Source organism: Octodon degus, unplaced genomic scaffold (assembly GCF_000260255.1).
Source record: "Octodon degus isolate 3935 unplaced genomic scaffold, OctDeg1.0 scaffold00021, whole genome shotgun sequence".
Classification (NCBI taxonomy): Eukaryota; Metazoa; Chordata; class Mammalia; order Rodentia; family Octodontidae; genus Octodon; species Octodon degus.
This window is the reverse complement of record NW_004524597.1, coordinates 16,117,613-16,133,323: the sequence shown is the minus strand read 5'-3', so window position 1 is coordinate 16,133,323 and position 15,711 is coordinate 16,117,613. Positions and strand designations below refer to the sequence as shown.

The window sequence follows — 15,711 nt, the reverse complement described above, 5'->3', positions numbered from 1 at the left end:
TGTCTCACCTAAGACCACCTAGCCCAGCTTTTGTCTTCTTGTCTATCTTTTTTTCTCATTCTTGCTGCTGTTTCTCCCTGGAAAAGAACTGATCCAACTGAGACCAATGGTTCCCTACATATGAAAATATTGTACCCTATCTGTTATGGTTTGTGTCTAGTTGTCCCCACAAAGCCTCATGTAGGTCATGGGGCAGACACAGCGGGAGGAGCAGCGAGTGGCTTGAGGGGTGGGGCCAGATGACCAGGGCGGAGCTTGAGGGGCGGGGCCAGAGGGGCACGAACCATTAAACTGGCTAGCCTTTGCTTGCTCAGAGATGTGGAGAGGGTCGTCCTGGACACTGCAGTGCCCCAGCCTCTCCATTATCTTGAAACTTCCAGTAACTGTGAGCTAAGTAAACCTTTTCTTCCCTCATTTTGAGTATTGGATATTTGTCCCAGCCACGAGGGAAGAGTAACTAAGACACTGTCTTTCACTTGGGTGCTGTTATTATACGTAATTAGCTTTGGAGTCAGAGAAAGCAAGTGTCACATACTGGGTAACCCTGTGACTCACTCACAGCGCTGGGCAAATGAACCCACTTTTCTAACTTCAGTTTTTCTTCTTGTAAAACAGGGATAAATGGAGAAGAAAAGAACTGCATGATCTCATAAAATGGTTTGGAAATCGGTGAGCTATGCAGATCATATATCCAGTTGACTAAATCTTGAAGACTTAGAGTTCCTGTGATGGAGGCTTCATAGATGGTAAGAATGACTGTGGCTAGCACTGTTCTGAAGGAAGGGATTGGATTGTGACAGGCTATCCATGTCCTCTCATCAGGAAGTACCTTTAGCCTGCTGGCTGGCTAGAGTCAGGGCTGGTGGCTACAGACCTCCACTGCCCATGTGCCTGCCAAACATACAGAGCTACATTTTGGTTACCAGCTGCCACCCTGCCTGAGGCATCAATTCCTCCAAAGTTCTTACCAGATTTCCATTTTTAAAGTCTCTTCCTTAAGTCTATCCAAAGGGTAATTACTGCCCCCCCAAGGTGAGAGATGGATAGTTGAGAAAATTATTATCACAGGAAGTTCACAATCACCACTGATTGGGCAGCAGAGGATATTCTGTTTTGGGCCTGTGCTCCACTCCTTTCTGCTTAACCAATCAGCCCATAGCTGAGTGACTGAGCCCCTTATCCTGTCAAGTTTCTAAGTTCTGTAGGTGAACTAGAGTGAGGTAGATAGTTTTCTATACAGATGTAGGCCAGGACTTCTATCATCCAGGGGGTTCTTCACTTATCTCTAGTGGCTGGGCTGGCCACATCACTGAACAGGGCCTGCAGAGGTTCCCCCAAAGAGATGGAACCTCAACTTACCCCACTCACAGAGTAGGTGTGGATTCACTGATTGCCATCAAAGAAAGAATTATATGACATGTCAGAGAAAAGCCAGAAATATTTATTAGGTAGAAAGAAGTCTGCATGCTGAAGGGAGTGCAGGTGCTCCAAGGGTAAGCTCCCAAGATGTCCCCAGTGAATCTGGCCTCCCACTACCCATGACTTCCTTAGTATTGGAAGTCCTATTTTTTTTTTTTTGCAACCTCAAAATCCCATGTTTATTACAAAGGTGAATGGTGATTCTTATGGTGAGCTTATCGGTAGGATTTCTGGTAACGAGCATGGGCAGCAGGGCCTCCAAACTTTTTGGATTCACAGCGATGGGGGTCAGCCACCAACAGGGTCCGGTTGTACTGGATGAGAATATCTTTGATCTCTTTCTTGGAAGCCTCATCAATATCTTTCTGGTAATAGGCCACCAGGGCTTTGGAGATGGATTGACAGATAGCATAAATCTGGGCAAAATGACCACCACCCTTCACATGGACACGGATGTCAACACTAGCAAACTGCTCCTTGCCCAGCCAGAAGCAGAACAGGCTCCAGTGACTTATATTGCAGTGTGCACAGCTCGATCTTCTGCAGGGGGTGCCCATTCACCTTGATGAGACCATTGCCTCGCTTGCAGTGTACCACCCCTGTGGCTGTCTTCTTGCGACTGAAGACTTGTGTGGTCTGCAGTGGACCCTTAGACGGCATGGCTGCTAGCGCAGACTCTAGGGCCCCCTGAAAGTCCTACTGCTTCTTCCCACACTTGATAGGGAAGAGTACCATGTTACATGTTGGCTCTATTTGATTTGAATGTCATATACAAGGATGAGTAATTTTATAATATTGCTCATTTTACCTAAAATCCTCACTTAATTGGGCATCCTAGGTTTTTCTTTGCTAAATTTGGCAGGCAAGCTGTATCCAAGAAGACATTCCAGAAGTGACATCGTATGATTCTGAGACTTGGTTGTAAATGGCCTTGTGATTTCTTCCTTGTTGCTCTTGGGTCCCCTCTTCCAAAGGAAGCCAGTCCCTGCATCATCAGGATTCTGAGTGGCCCTATGTTCACAGGAGGGTCACATGGAGGAAAGAAAGGCCTGCCACTGGCTAGCACCAGCTTGGCACTCAGACACCTTGGAAGTCGACCATCCAGCCCTGGTCAGACCTCCAGATGACTGCAGGATTATTATTGTTTTTGTTTTTGTTTTTTTGACCACCTCATGATGCCTTCAGGGCAGGTCTGTTTTGGCTTGAGGATCTGGGGATCGAGCCACAGCCTCCTGAGCCTGACTGCTTTGTTTAAGCAGGCACTTAAACAATTGAACTGATGGGCAGGCCTCCAGATGATTGCAGTAGCATGTAAAGCCTCAGTTCACACTACCCAAGCAAGGCCTCTCTCCAGTTGTTATCCTAAGAAGTTGTGGAAGACATTTATTGCTGTTTTAAGATGTTAAGTTTGGGGCTCATTTTATATCACAATAGATAATGTGTAGGTACTTATTCAGTATTTGTTATCAAGTTAATGAATGAATAAAGGCAGATGTAGCTCCCAAAGTCTGTGCAAGCTCATATCCAGCTTTCTATATAAGGACAGAGTCTTCACAAGTTCTTAACAGATAAAGTAGAAACCATCTGTAAGAAACATTTAGAATGGAATCAAATTTGTTAATCCCAGCTGATCTGGATTTTTAATTCTGCCAAGTTTAGGACACCATATATATTTTTATAACAAAATTCAAAATAAGAATGAGCCATGTGCCACTGCATAATGTCACTGTCCTAGAAAAAGTACATGTGATAGACATTAAATGTATCAGCTTAGAAATGCCACTTTAAGGATTGTTTCTATGGCACCAACTTATTTAAAGTTGAAACTGACCAAAGGTCACCCTTTTCTCCCCTAAATCTTTAGAGGAAATGTGGAACATGCTTCATGCCATAGGCTTCCTAAGGCAGTGGTTAGGAACGTGGACAGTGTGGGCTGGTAAGGGAAACCATCTTAGGAGGCTGAAGGACTAGAGATGAAGAATACAGAAGGTTTTGACTATGTAACTCTGGAAATCTGAAAGCTGCTCTGTTTTAGCTCACCCAGGTAGATAGTCATGACGTGGGACCCCACACATGCTGTTGCAAAGAGAACACCAACCTACTCTCGAGTCCTGGTTTCCAGACTTGACTCTGCCCTTAACCTCACTAGATGGACCTGGCCCTTCCCTTTATTCCTTCTCTGAAAGGACAGATAAGAAACAATGAGTGTCAGAGGCCCCACCAGTCTCTTGCTAGAGTCTCCTTGCTTGGCAACCCCTCGTGTAGAGGCCATATGTCTATAGGCCTCATCGGGAATCTACACATGAGCCTGTATGTCCCCGAGGCAAGAGATTTTCTGAGAAGTGATGGAAGATCAGGATGGATATGAGTCCCTGAATGTAGACTTTTGGTTTCTTTTTCTCCTTGTTTTTCCAAAGGCTGGGCAATGAACTTAGAAAACCCAGTGATCAGGTAAGATGAACAGTTTTACAAAACACTGAACCCACTGATCTCAGGCTGAGACACTCTTGCAGAGTGGTATGATGTTGAGTTTTTAAATGAAAATTGCCAAAACCTTTTACTAACTTCTTACCATACCAAGAGCTTTCCATGCATTAATTGTCACTGTTTTGTGTGTATACTGTGGGGTGTTTTGAAAACAACTCTTTTAGAGCAGTCTTGTCATTATCCCCATTTTACCTGAGATACGGTGAAGCAACCTGTCCTAGATTGAACATCTAGGGGCATCAAAATAAGATTCCAATCCTTGAAATTTTCATTCCAGAGCATTCACTTAAAAAACACAAAGAATTTATAATGGAAAAACATGTATCCTTTAATCATGTGAGATTAAGTTGCCTGTTTGAAGCCCTACCACCTCCAAATACCTTGGTATTTCCAACAGACAAGCACAGTCTATGTTGTACCTAACAACCAACCACTAAAATCAAGAAATCAGCCCAGACACATCACTATCATGGGTTCCCAGGCCCCATTTGCATTTTTTCCACCTGTCCTGATAATTTCCTTGTTTATTTATTTATTTTTTGGTACTGGGATGTTGAACCTAAGCCCTTGTGTAAGTTAAGCAGGTGCTATTGCAGTGCTCTACATCCCCCAGCTCTTCAAAGTATTACTTTGAGACAGGGTTTTGTTCCATTGCCTAGGTGACCTTCAAATTACAATCCTCCTGGCTCTACCTTTTGAGCAGTTGGGATTAACGGCTTGCACTACTGTGCCTGGCTCCAGAAGTTGTCTTTATTGCAAAAAGATCCACGGTAGAACCATGCATTACCACACAGTTGTTATGTAGTCCAGAATAGTTGTAGGCCTTCCTTTGATGCTCATGACCTTGACACTTTTTAAGATTACAAGCTGGTTGTCCAGTAGAATGTGCCTTTATTTAGTTGTGCTTGATATATCTTCCTGATTAGTCTCTGAGTATGCATGTTTGGCAGGAAGAGCATAGGAGTGATGCAGTGATCTTCTCAGGGCGTCCTATCAAGTTGCATATGTCTTTCCTTTGTCCTCTTCCTGACAATTCGTATGTTGCCCACTTGATCAGAGCTTGCACCACTCTTTTAGTTTTGCTTTGTTTGTATTTTGTGCAGGGTCTCACTATACAGCTCAGATTTGCAGTGATCCTATTTCTAGCCTCCCTAGCACTAGGCTTACAGGCATGTACCACCATATCTGGACTCGGTCACCTGCTCAGCACCAGGGACCAAACCCTGGCCCCTGAGCTTGCCTAAGCATGCGCTTAGTCTGCTGAGCTATCTTGCCAGCCCTAGAGCCTGCATTCCTAATCACTGCACTGCCAAGTTCCCTTCTACAAAAGCCACATGGTGGGGTGCATTTGGTGCTGCAAATCCACTAGCACTAGTCCGCTGTGATCAAATTAACTGCAGCTTGATAAAAGTCTGGTAAACTGTGAGCATAATGCCAGAACAGCTAAGCTTCCCTGTACTGTATTTTTTGCCTCTGGTCTATAAATATAAACATATAGTTTCAGGCCCAGGCCCAAAGCACTATCTTTTTCTTTTGTTTTCTTCACTCTGCTCCCTGGCAGACCTTGTTATCTACTAGATTTTCTATCCTGGCCTTGGATTTCTGTTTTGCTAAAACCCCCGGCTCTAGTTTCTTTCCTGAGTACTCCACATATCATTGAGACTATAGAGATCAAGTCACACTTCCTATTCCTAAAAACCCAATGTTTAACTGGCTTTGCACGCATTTAATTCCTAACAACTATGGGAGGGAATAGTCCAAATCCAGAACTTTGTACACAAGTACCTCTTGGATTTTTTTTCATCACATGTAGGACAAAGAAAAACAGAGAGGAAAAGAAAGCAAAAATGACCAACACATCCTAAGCACCTATGTGCCGTCTACTACCTTTGTTGCCCACAAGTCTCATCATATTGTGCCCCCTGCCATTTTACAGAAAACAGACTTGGAAAGATGTAAGGCCTTGCTCCACATCCTCAACTCATCCATGGCAGAGTGAAGATCACAACTCTAGCGCCAGTCTGCTCTTAATTTCTTCAGAGAGCCCCAGGGCCATTGAAGGCTTCCGAGGGAGGGCTAGTCCTTACGTTTTTCATTTGACCCTTCAGGCCTACTATCGAGGCACTCAGCACATTTTAATTACATCAGTAGATGAATTTATTCACATAATCGTTGGAAAGGAACACAGGGAAAATGTTTCTTGGAGAGAACACTTGGAGATCTAGAGCTTTCCCACTCTGTACTTCAGTCTCCTGGCATCCCCCGCACAAAGCAACTCCGCTCGCACGCCAGTGAACTTGCTGAGAGCCAGAGACCCTGGACACTCTCAGTCGAACGCCACAAGTCAGGCTTCCCGTTCTTGCAGCTACCCCTTACAACCATCTTAGCATCTCAGCTTCGCAAAGAGGCTGAGGTGCCTCAAGAACTTCCTTAATAGTCATCACAGGATGTGCGCTGCAGCACAAAACAGGTGCGGCACGGAAGTCCATAGGGTTACTTGCCAGCTACGAGCTGCCTTAGAAGCTCACAGTGCGCTCTAGAATAAACCCGCTCCGGCGGGTTGGGGTTGCCGTGGCAACCAACGCCGTTTCCGCTGCCGGCGCGTCACTTCCGGCGCGCCAGTGTGGGGAACTTCCGGATCCTGGCGGGTCGCCGTGGAGGTCTTCGCCTGAGACGTGTGGAGTCCTGCTGCTGGTAGCCTGGAGCCTGTGGAAGCGTGAGCAGGGCGGGTGAGTGGAAGGTCGGGCACGACGCGTGTCTGCGGGAGTTGGTCGGTGCGGATTCCATTTCGCAGACAGCTCTGCCGGCAAGGAAAGGCAGGGCGCCGCTCGGGGTGATCGGGGAGTCCTTGCCTGGGCCGTTAGGCACCCCAGTCTGCCTGGCAGTGCAGATGAAGGCCGGGTGAAGCCCGAGTCCCTACTTCAAGCACTAGTGGTTTCGAGCCTCTTCTGCCTTGTAGGTCCTGGCGTGGTACTTCTTTATCTTGGCTTTCGGTATATATATATTTTTTAATCCGAAGTATGGAAATGTTAGTGCTCGTCTCGTAGCAGTCTCTTGTGTTGAGCATCTGCTATGCGGGCTACAATTCACGACGGTTCACATGGATTTTTACCATGTCTGTGCCCAAGGAGGCAGCGCACGAGGTCTCCCTACCTGCTCTGAGAACATTTCCTACCTGTGCACTCCTGGATGAGGGTGAAACCAGGTGCCTCCAACCGCTGCTCCATGAGAGGGCTGGGGAGAACATCCTTGCGGCTGGCCGGAGTTGGATGATGCCCACAGGCTGCTTGCAGCAGGATTAGAGCAGAAGGGTGCTATTTGGAAATGCGCCACGCCAGGCCCTCCGTGTGCATTTGATACAGTTTTACTGAGTATCTGTTGTAGCTGGGATATTACTCCAGCCTGTGATTTTGCCGTGCCTGGTTTGATACTCTCACAAGCATTCTAAGCTTGGTTTAGTCGCTGATCAATGTAAGGAGACAGCCTAGCACTGGGGAGATAGCTCGGCGGCCTAAGCGCCTGCGTGGCAAGCACAAGATCCAGGTTCTATCCCCAGTACTGCGTGCCTTGTCGGCCCTGTGCCGCCAAAACCGAGTGTGCTGGTGCACACCTGTAGTTTCAGCGGTGAAGAGACAGGAGGATCACTACGAGTCTGTGCTGCGTAGTGACACCCTGTACCAAATAAGTAAAAGATTTTTTAATTAAGTAATAATAAAAAGGAGACAGCCTAGTCCCATCCTCTAGTTGTGAGGAGGTGGATTAATTCCAAACCAGAGAGGTGTAAGTGTTTTAAAAAAGTATTAATTACTGTAAACTTTCAGCTCATACAAAGATTTGTTTTTTTGAGAAAAAACTAGATATGCTAAAGAACCACTGAGTTTTAAAAAGTGGTGTATTTTAGAAAATATTTTCTGAAACTTTTCTGGGACCACCAAAGGGGCAGATATAATTTTTTTCTCAAAACAAAAAAACCCCAAAACCCTCAAACATTAAAATATGGGGTCTGAGATGATGTTCACCCACTTTCTGAGGCAATAAAGTATAGATTATCCTACTTGGTTATTTTTCTATGTATTGGGTATGTGTGTGTGTGTGATGTGGTAGACTTTGCTTAGGCCCACCAATTGCACATTTTAAGGGGCATATAAATAGTGGTAACACATCTTTTATCTGTGTTGGTGTTGACAGCTTTCTGAACTGTTGTTTTGCTTTGTGGAATGGTAACAGTGATTTTAATGGGATTTGAATTTGGAGAAGTGCTGAAGGCAGCCAGACTTTGAAGGACTCCTCCTGTTGCTGCCCTGGGGCTTATAACACAGTGTACTCTTTGTGTCTCTTCAGTGACAGCCATGTCATTATCCCACCTCTACCGGGACGGGGAAGGCCGCGTGGTGGACGATGATGATGATGAGCGGGAGAACTTTGAGATCACTGACTGGGATCTGCAGAACGAGTTCAACCCCAACCGGCAGCGCCACTGGCAAACCAAAGAAGAAGCCACTTACGGGGTGTGGGCAGAGCATGACTCAGATGAGGAGAGGCCCAGCTTTGGAGGCAAACGGTATGGCTGCCGTGGGGCTGATCGCTGTTGCTTTAGGGGATGGGGGAGACTCAAAAATAGTTCTTTCCTTGCCTTATCGAGTTCCTTAGCTCCAACATCAGCTAGGGCCAGTTTTTTTCTTCAGGCTGACATGCTGTTCTTTCACCAATTTGATCATCACACTGTATTTACTGAGGGATGACTATGTACTAGGCCTTGTGCTGTAGACCCAATCCTTGCTTCCCTGGAGCTGATATGCTTGTGGATGGAGACTAGTGTCATTTAATAGCTCAGAGGATCTGACTTTGTAGCTGTAGTACATGATAAGAGGGATGGCACACATGTCTAAAAGTGCATTTGGTCTGTTCTGTGAGGTCAGGGGTCAGGGGAGATTTCTCTGCAGAAGGGACCCTTAGCTGAGATGAAAATCAAAGCAGACTAAAGTGGTCAGAGTGGTAAGAACATGCAGAGGCCTTTGATGCAAGGCAGCAGGGTATCTACAAGGGTACAGGGGTGTGCAGGCTGCAGCCAAGAGGGGAAGGTAGCTCAGGAAGGGTTGCTGGTAGAGGGTGTGATATGCAGCCAGTTAGGGTTTGAGAAGACCCTCCACAGCTTTACAGGGAAAGCCTGCAGCAGCAACGAAGACAGAACTCTTGAGAGGAAGCTGAGGCAGTGATCCCAGCAGAGGTGGGAGTGGCCTGGGTTAGAATGGTGGTGGGGTGCTAAGGATTCAGGTCTCTTCCCCAGTGTGGGATCACGTGTGTGCAGGGCTCTACTTGACCCATGTGCTCAGCCAGGGTGTGGCCTTGACTGGCTTTTTCACAATGGAGGCTGGCGGAGAAAGAACATAAGTGGATCAGGGATCAAAAAGGGCATAATCTTTTTTTAAAAAATTATTTTTATTGAGAAGCAAATAGCAGTGAGACAATTTCAAAACAGGTTAGTAGGACAGTTACAATAATTTTTTAAAATTTTCTTTTATTGAGAAACAAATAGCAATGAGACAGTTTCAAAACTGATTAATAGGACAGTTTCAGTAATTAATACATTGTACATTATTATCTTCTTAGTAGTTATCCATATTACAAGATGCAGACAGGATATCCTGTCCAAACATTATTAGTACAAATCTTTCTTCTCCTTGAATTAAGAAGGGCATAATCTTAAGGCCCTGAGGACAGCAAGTGTATACTGGCTACTAACTTGTCCTCGGTACCTCACAGCTTGGTCTCATTTACCTAATGAGAAAGGTGTCATTATTATTCCCGTTATGCAGTTAAGAAATCGAGGCCCAAAGTCACACAGCTAGGTGGACCCTGAGCTGGCGTTGGGACCTGGACCTCTGTCTCAAGTTGAGGCTCTTAATCACCAAGTTATAGAGCATTTTGGAGGAAAAAGTTCTCTGAACTCTCTTGTGTTGTAGGGATGTTTAATTAATAGGTTGGTTGTTTTTATAAAGTATCACTTTATTTTGTAATATCCCAGCGTTTTTCTTGGGATTGTTTTCTGTGCTTAACCACACAGCTTTTGTTTCATACAAAAGTGAACTGAGGGTAATCATTTAGTGTAATTGTTGTGCTTACAGAGGTCAGAATTTAAATTGGTATGTTTCATGGAGTTGATGTTTTTAAAATAAATTTAGTTTTAAAATAAATTTAATTGGTATGATTATCTCAATTTGGTTAATATAAAATATTAGCATATTTTACATTTGCATAATATTACAACAAATTTTGCTTACGGTTTTCATCCATTTGAATGTCTTTTAAATTTTTTTTTTTTTTTTTTTGGTGGAACCAGGGATCGAACTCAGGCCCTTGCACTTACCAGGGAAGTCTGAATGTCTTTGTACTCCTTTGTTGTTTTGGTTTTTTGAGCCAGGGTCTTGCCAGGTAGTTCAGGCTGATCTTGAATTCACTATGTAGTCCAGACTGGCCTCGAACTCATGGTGATCCTACCACCTCAGTCTCTCAAGTGCTGAGATCACAGGTGTTTACTACCACATCAGCTCCTCTTTTTTCTATTTGAAACACTAACTACAACAAGTGAGTTTTAAGGTATAACATGTAAAAAGAGCTGGGCGCAGTGGCACATACCTCTAATCCCAGCACTCTGAAAAGCCAAAGCAGGAGGATCACAAGCTTGAACCCCCTACCTGGGCAGCTTAGCAACTGTCTGAAAATGAAAACAGACTGGGGATAATATAGTTCAGTGTAAAAGCCCTGGGCTCAATCTTCAGTACCACCAAAAAAGTCATTTGTGATTATAGGAAACCAAGTCTCTGCTTTTCTGATATATAAATAAATGTGTCTCTTTTTAAAATTGGATCCCATGAAGTCCCCTTTAAAGAGTATTCTGGTGAGCCAGCTTCCTACGATTGGACAGAAGGCTGCAGAAAAGTTCTTTACATACCTAACGTATATCTGTGCCTGCAGGGCCCGGGACTATTCTGCTCCTGTCAACTTCATTAGTGCGGGGCTCAAGAAAGGGGCTGCTGAGGAGGCAGAACTGGAAGACTCTGATGATGAAGAGAAACCCGTTATGCAGGATGACTTCCCCAAGGATTTTGGACCTAAGAAGTTAAAAACGGTAGGTGTACAGCAGGATACTCATCCAAGTGATACCCTTCGGTCCCTGCGGCCTGAGCGCTCCTCGCAGTGGAGCAGCTCCATGGTGCCAGTACTGCAGGTTTCTCCCCATGGCAGCGTGTTTCTGTGCAGTTCTCTTTCCTGACATGCACCCACGGGTAGGTAGCTTTTTGGTTCATTTTGACATCTTTCATTGTATTTCATGTCAGGACATTTTCTTGTTGGCTAAGCTTTTTTAGATTTTTCTTTTTCAGTTTGCTGAGTCTTATTTTTCTTCTTTACAGGGTGGCAATTTTAAGCCAAGCCAGAAAGGTTTTGCAGGGGGTACCAAGTCTTTCATGGACTTTGGCAGCTGGGAAAGGCACACAAAAGGGATTGGACAGAAGCTTCTTCAGAAGATGGGCTATGTGCCCGGGCGGGGCCTGGGGAAGAACGCACAAGGTATGGATGTGGGGCTAAGGGAAGGGCAGCTGAGGGGGGCTGCTTTCCTTTATTGTTTTTTTCCCTTTCAGATGTCTTGAGCTCTGCTGCTGGGTTTGTCAGCACAGACAGTTGTCCTCATCTGCCTTACTTTCCAAAAACTAGGTTCAGTAAAGTGCTTGAGTGGGAGAAAAAGCATTTGGGTCTAAAATACTCAGGAGATAGCTGAACACAGGCTTTGTTTGACCTGACCGCCAGTGTTTCTAAAATAATCAATCAGTTATGTAGAAGTCTAGGTGTTGGCTAGCAGTAGTGTAGCTGAATCATCGCTCCCCTGGGCCCATACATGCCTTCACCTGGAAGCAACTTCACCACTGTGTGTTGTCTTGTACTCTGGCCCACTTTATTCATTTACATGAGCTTGCCTGGGCCTTAAAGCCATTTTGAGTTTCTGGTCTACGCTCAAGGGTTTAGGTTTTCCAGAGTGATTTGTCCTTCAGGATGTTCTGTAAAACATTTTATGTAGCTTGTTTTCTTTTTTCTTTCTTTCTTTCTTTTTCTTTTTCAAATTGTGCATTGAACCCAGGGCCTTCCCACAGAGTTTCATCCCTGGCCTTTTTATTTTTTGAGGCAGAGTTTCCCTGAGTTGCCTCATGAATTCAGCCTCTAAGAGAGCTGGCATTGCAGGTGTGCAGCTTCATGCTAGGCTCTGTGTGCCTTTTTTAGCAGCTAAAGGTTAGCGGCTGTAGCGTATGCCAAGGCTTTCCTGCCTCCGGCCTCTCCACGCCCTCTCAGCAGCCCAGTCTCCTCCTCCTCTCTCCCAGCCCCGTCAAGCCAGCCCCTCACACACAAGCTTGTCTCCTCGATCCCAGAGCCACACAGTTGGATTCTTGCAGGAATATTTCCTCTTGTGTGCTATTTCCTAGGAATGATCAGAATTGGGAATTGGATGTAGTTTGAAGTATTTCCTGTGATTCACATTCTAGTTTTCAAATAGCTGTTAAAATTAACTTCAGGTAGAAGTTAATTTATGTGAAAGATGGTAGAAATGAAAGATGGTAGAAATGCTACCAAAAAGATGTGAAAGAGCGTAGAAACACTGACTTAGGAGAATGTGCATGCGGATCTCATTCAAGATTTTAGCAGTACTGGGTATGGTGGAGGACCGGAAAATCTGGGCTAGCAGGAGGCATCATCCTTGATGCCTTATGGTCCTGTCGGCACATGCTTTTATAAGACTACTGTACACGTCCAGGGCCTGGACATGCTGAACAAAAGTGAGACACAGGTGGTGTGAATTGCTGAGTACATAGATGAGTCTCTGATATTAAATGGCAGCTTTACTTCCATCAGAATCAGTATACTGCTCAAATTAGTGTGCTTGCCGCAATAGAGGCTTCCAAGTAAAGTGTAAAATTTAGAATGACTGAGTCTCAGTTCTAAATGAATCATTCCATTTTCTCTTTATCCACCTTTAATGGTGAATCCAAGTAGCAGTGGCAGTCTGCTCTTCGGGTTCCAGGCTGCATTAGCAGCCAGAAGTTTCAGGCACACGGGATGTGGATGGGGTTCTAAGTGTGGGACAGAGCACTCCTTGGTGGATGGGTTGGTATTTTTTGTAAGGAGCAAGGAAATATGTTTCTTCGAGTGTCTTGTTCACATACATAAGCTGAGCTGATCTCAAATCTTTTTTTTTTTTTTTTTTCTGTGCTGAAAATTTCCAGGCATCATTAACCCCATTGAAGCCAAACAGAGGAAGGGAAAAGGAGCAGTGGGGGCCTATGGCTCGGAGCGGACCACTCAGTCCATCCAGGACTTCCCCGTGGTGGACTCAGAAGAGGAGGCTGAAGAGGTGACCAGAGGGTGGGAGCTGGGCAGGTGGAGTCCATTGAGAGAGCTGTCTGTCCATGCACTCATACATCTTATGTGTCCTCGGGGGGTTACTGATCATGGTCCGTATGCTAGGTGCTTATCTGGAGGCTAGATGTGCTCTGAAGGATGAACAGAGAGCCTGCTGGGTGGAGATAGTGCACAAGTGACCACAGTGTGCTTAGGAATAGCCAGGAAGTGCCTAGAAGAAAATAAGGTTGGGAAGAGGGTTGACCTATGTCTAATAAACAGGATGGGAAACTTCTAGGGAATGAGCCACATCAGCCTAGCATGATGTTACACACCTAGTAGAGAATGTGCTAGCAATATGGAGTCAGGAGGCCAGAGGACACTGGGTTAGATGTGCTAAATGTGAGAGAGACCTTACAGGATGCCGTTCTGGTGGGGGAGCAGTGCACAGCCAGGGAAAGCATTGTGCTCCCAGAGGGGCCAGCCTTCCAGCAAGGCCTGGGTAGCCATTCTAGGTGCTCAGGTTTCATCCCACTGCTGCAGCGGGCCATCAGTTGGCTGTGGTGTGTGACATTCCAGGCAGCTCTTGACTGAGGCATTCCTCTCTTGTTCGTATGAGCGAAGCCAGGATGCTGCAAAGAAACATGTTACTGTTCTTGTCAGTGATCTCCTTTTAATGAGGAAGGAGGTAATTGGTAATTTGGGGCTGACAGCTGAGTCAAGGGTTCTCAGGCTTAGATGTGAATGGGTGTCAGGCATCAGGTGTGTAATGGAAGGAGTGAGATGCACCAGATGCCAGACAGCACGGAGTATGGAGAGAAGGCACCCACCGAGGCACAGCCATCAGCAGGGTAAGTCTGTTCGGCTGAGTGATTGTTGCCACTTGATTATGTGGGCTCAGCTTCCCCTGATTGTCTCATTTCCCCAGGGCAGCCAAAAGTCCAGGTAGTCCTGGGAAAGACAAGTACAGGGGTTATACCCTTGAAGAAAAAAAAAAAAAAAATGACAGCCACAAAACAGACTTCTGAGGGCTGGACTGCACATGCCAGTTGCCTCTATTTTACATCGCCCCATGAAGTCTAGCACACCTCACTGTAAAAATATCTTGTTTTGAGACTTAGGGCCTGTTCCTCATGATTTGTAAGAGTGTCATTAGATGGCTTCAGTGTTTTGCACGCAGTTTTTCACTAAGATCCTACTGTAGGTTTGGGCAGCAGCTGGTGACTGAGGCCTTCTGTGGCCCCACCTGCTGCAAGAAGTGGCACTTCTTATTGGTAATGACTGTAGTCCTTTGTTGTAGGAATTTCAGAAGGAGCTGAGCCAGTGGAGGAAAGACCCCAGCGGAAGCAAGAAGAAGCCCAAGTATTCATACAAGACAGTGGAGGAGTTGAAGGCCAAGGGCAGGATTAGCAAGAAGCTCACGGCTCCCCAAAAGGAGCTTGCTCAGGTCAAGGTATGGTGCCCTGGGTTACCCAGGCCAGGCTCTGTTCAGAAACACAAAGAAGCAGTGTCCCACCTGAGTGGACACTTAGCGTCTCCTAAGCTTCTCTGGGTTTTATTAGTAGTAGTACTCTTTTTGTTGTTGTTTTGTTTTTTTGTTTCAGAGAGAGGGTCTAGTTTTATAGTTCAAGCTGGCTTTGAACTTATACTGATCATCGTGTCTCAGCTTCCCAAGTGCTGGGATTACAGGCATGCGGCACTTCACCTGGCATGGGTCTTTTAATTAGGTGCTTTTGTTTCTCCTCTGTCCTTTAAAAAAATTTTATTGGTACATTTTAGATATAAATAAAGATACATATCTTGCTGCTGCATTTTTCCCCATTCCTTCTCCTCCCTTCAACTCTCTTTGTTTTCATTTTTTCCTATTCTTTTTTCTTTGTCACTACTTTCCTGTTCTCCTCCCTCACCCTTATTTCCCTTCTCATTTGAACATTTTCTTTCCATTTCCCAATATTTATTATACATTTTGATCCTTATTTACACTTTTGGTTTCTCACACTAGAGAAAACATGCAGTATTTGAACTTGTGTGTCTATTTATTTTACTTAAGAGTATGGTCTCAAGGTGCATCCACTTAGCTAGAAATTTCTCAAGTTTATCATTCTTTATGGCAGAGCAGTACTCCATTATGTAAAAAACCTACATCGTCATTCGTTGGTAGATAGGGATTTGGGCTGTTTCCAAGATTTAGCTATCATAGACTGGGCTGCTATGAGTACAGGTGTGTATGTATCCCTGTGGTGTGATGCTTTTAATTGTTTTAGGAAGATACCCAGGAGAGGAATGGCTGGGTCAAATGGAACCTCTAGTTTTAGTTTTTGACTTTTTTTTTTTGCGGAACTGGGGATTGAACTCAGGCCCTTGCACTTGCCAGGGAAGCGCTTATTCCACTGAGCCATCTCCCTTGCCCCTAGTTTT

General features: G+C 45.2%; 1 protein-coding gene and 1 pseudogene across 2 annotated transcripts in view; one reads left to right on the top strand and one right to left on the bottom strand.

Moving 5' to 3' along the window:
• Nucleotides 1-1,577: 1,577 nt before the first annotated feature.
• LOC101587259 lies at nt 1,578-2,189 on the bottom strand (annotated as a pseudogene).
• A 4,349-nt stretch (nt 2,190-6,538) lies between these two features.
• Nucleotides 6,539-15,711, top strand: part of Tfip11 (tuftelin interacting protein 11) — a 16,672-nt gene continuing 7,499 nt past the window's right edge. The window contains exons 1-6 of one of the 2 annotated variants that reach the window (XM_004628023.2): nt 6,539-6,635; nt 8,254-8,467; nt 10,882-11,035; nt 11,319-11,475; nt 13,179-13,306; nt 14,594-14,746. In XM_004628023.2, the coding sequence (XP_004628080.1) occupies nt 8,256-8,467; nt 10,882-11,035; nt 11,319-11,475; nt 13,179-13,306; nt 14,594-14,746 (804 nt within the window). In that variant the 5' untranslated portion in view covers nt 6,539-6,635; nt 8,254-8,255. Of the gene's footprint in view, nt 6,636-8,247; nt 8,468-10,881; nt 11,036-11,318; nt 11,476-13,178; nt 13,307-14,593; nt 14,747-15,711 lie in introns of both variants that reach the window. The other variant, XM_023711540.1, reaches the window with a different exon arrangement.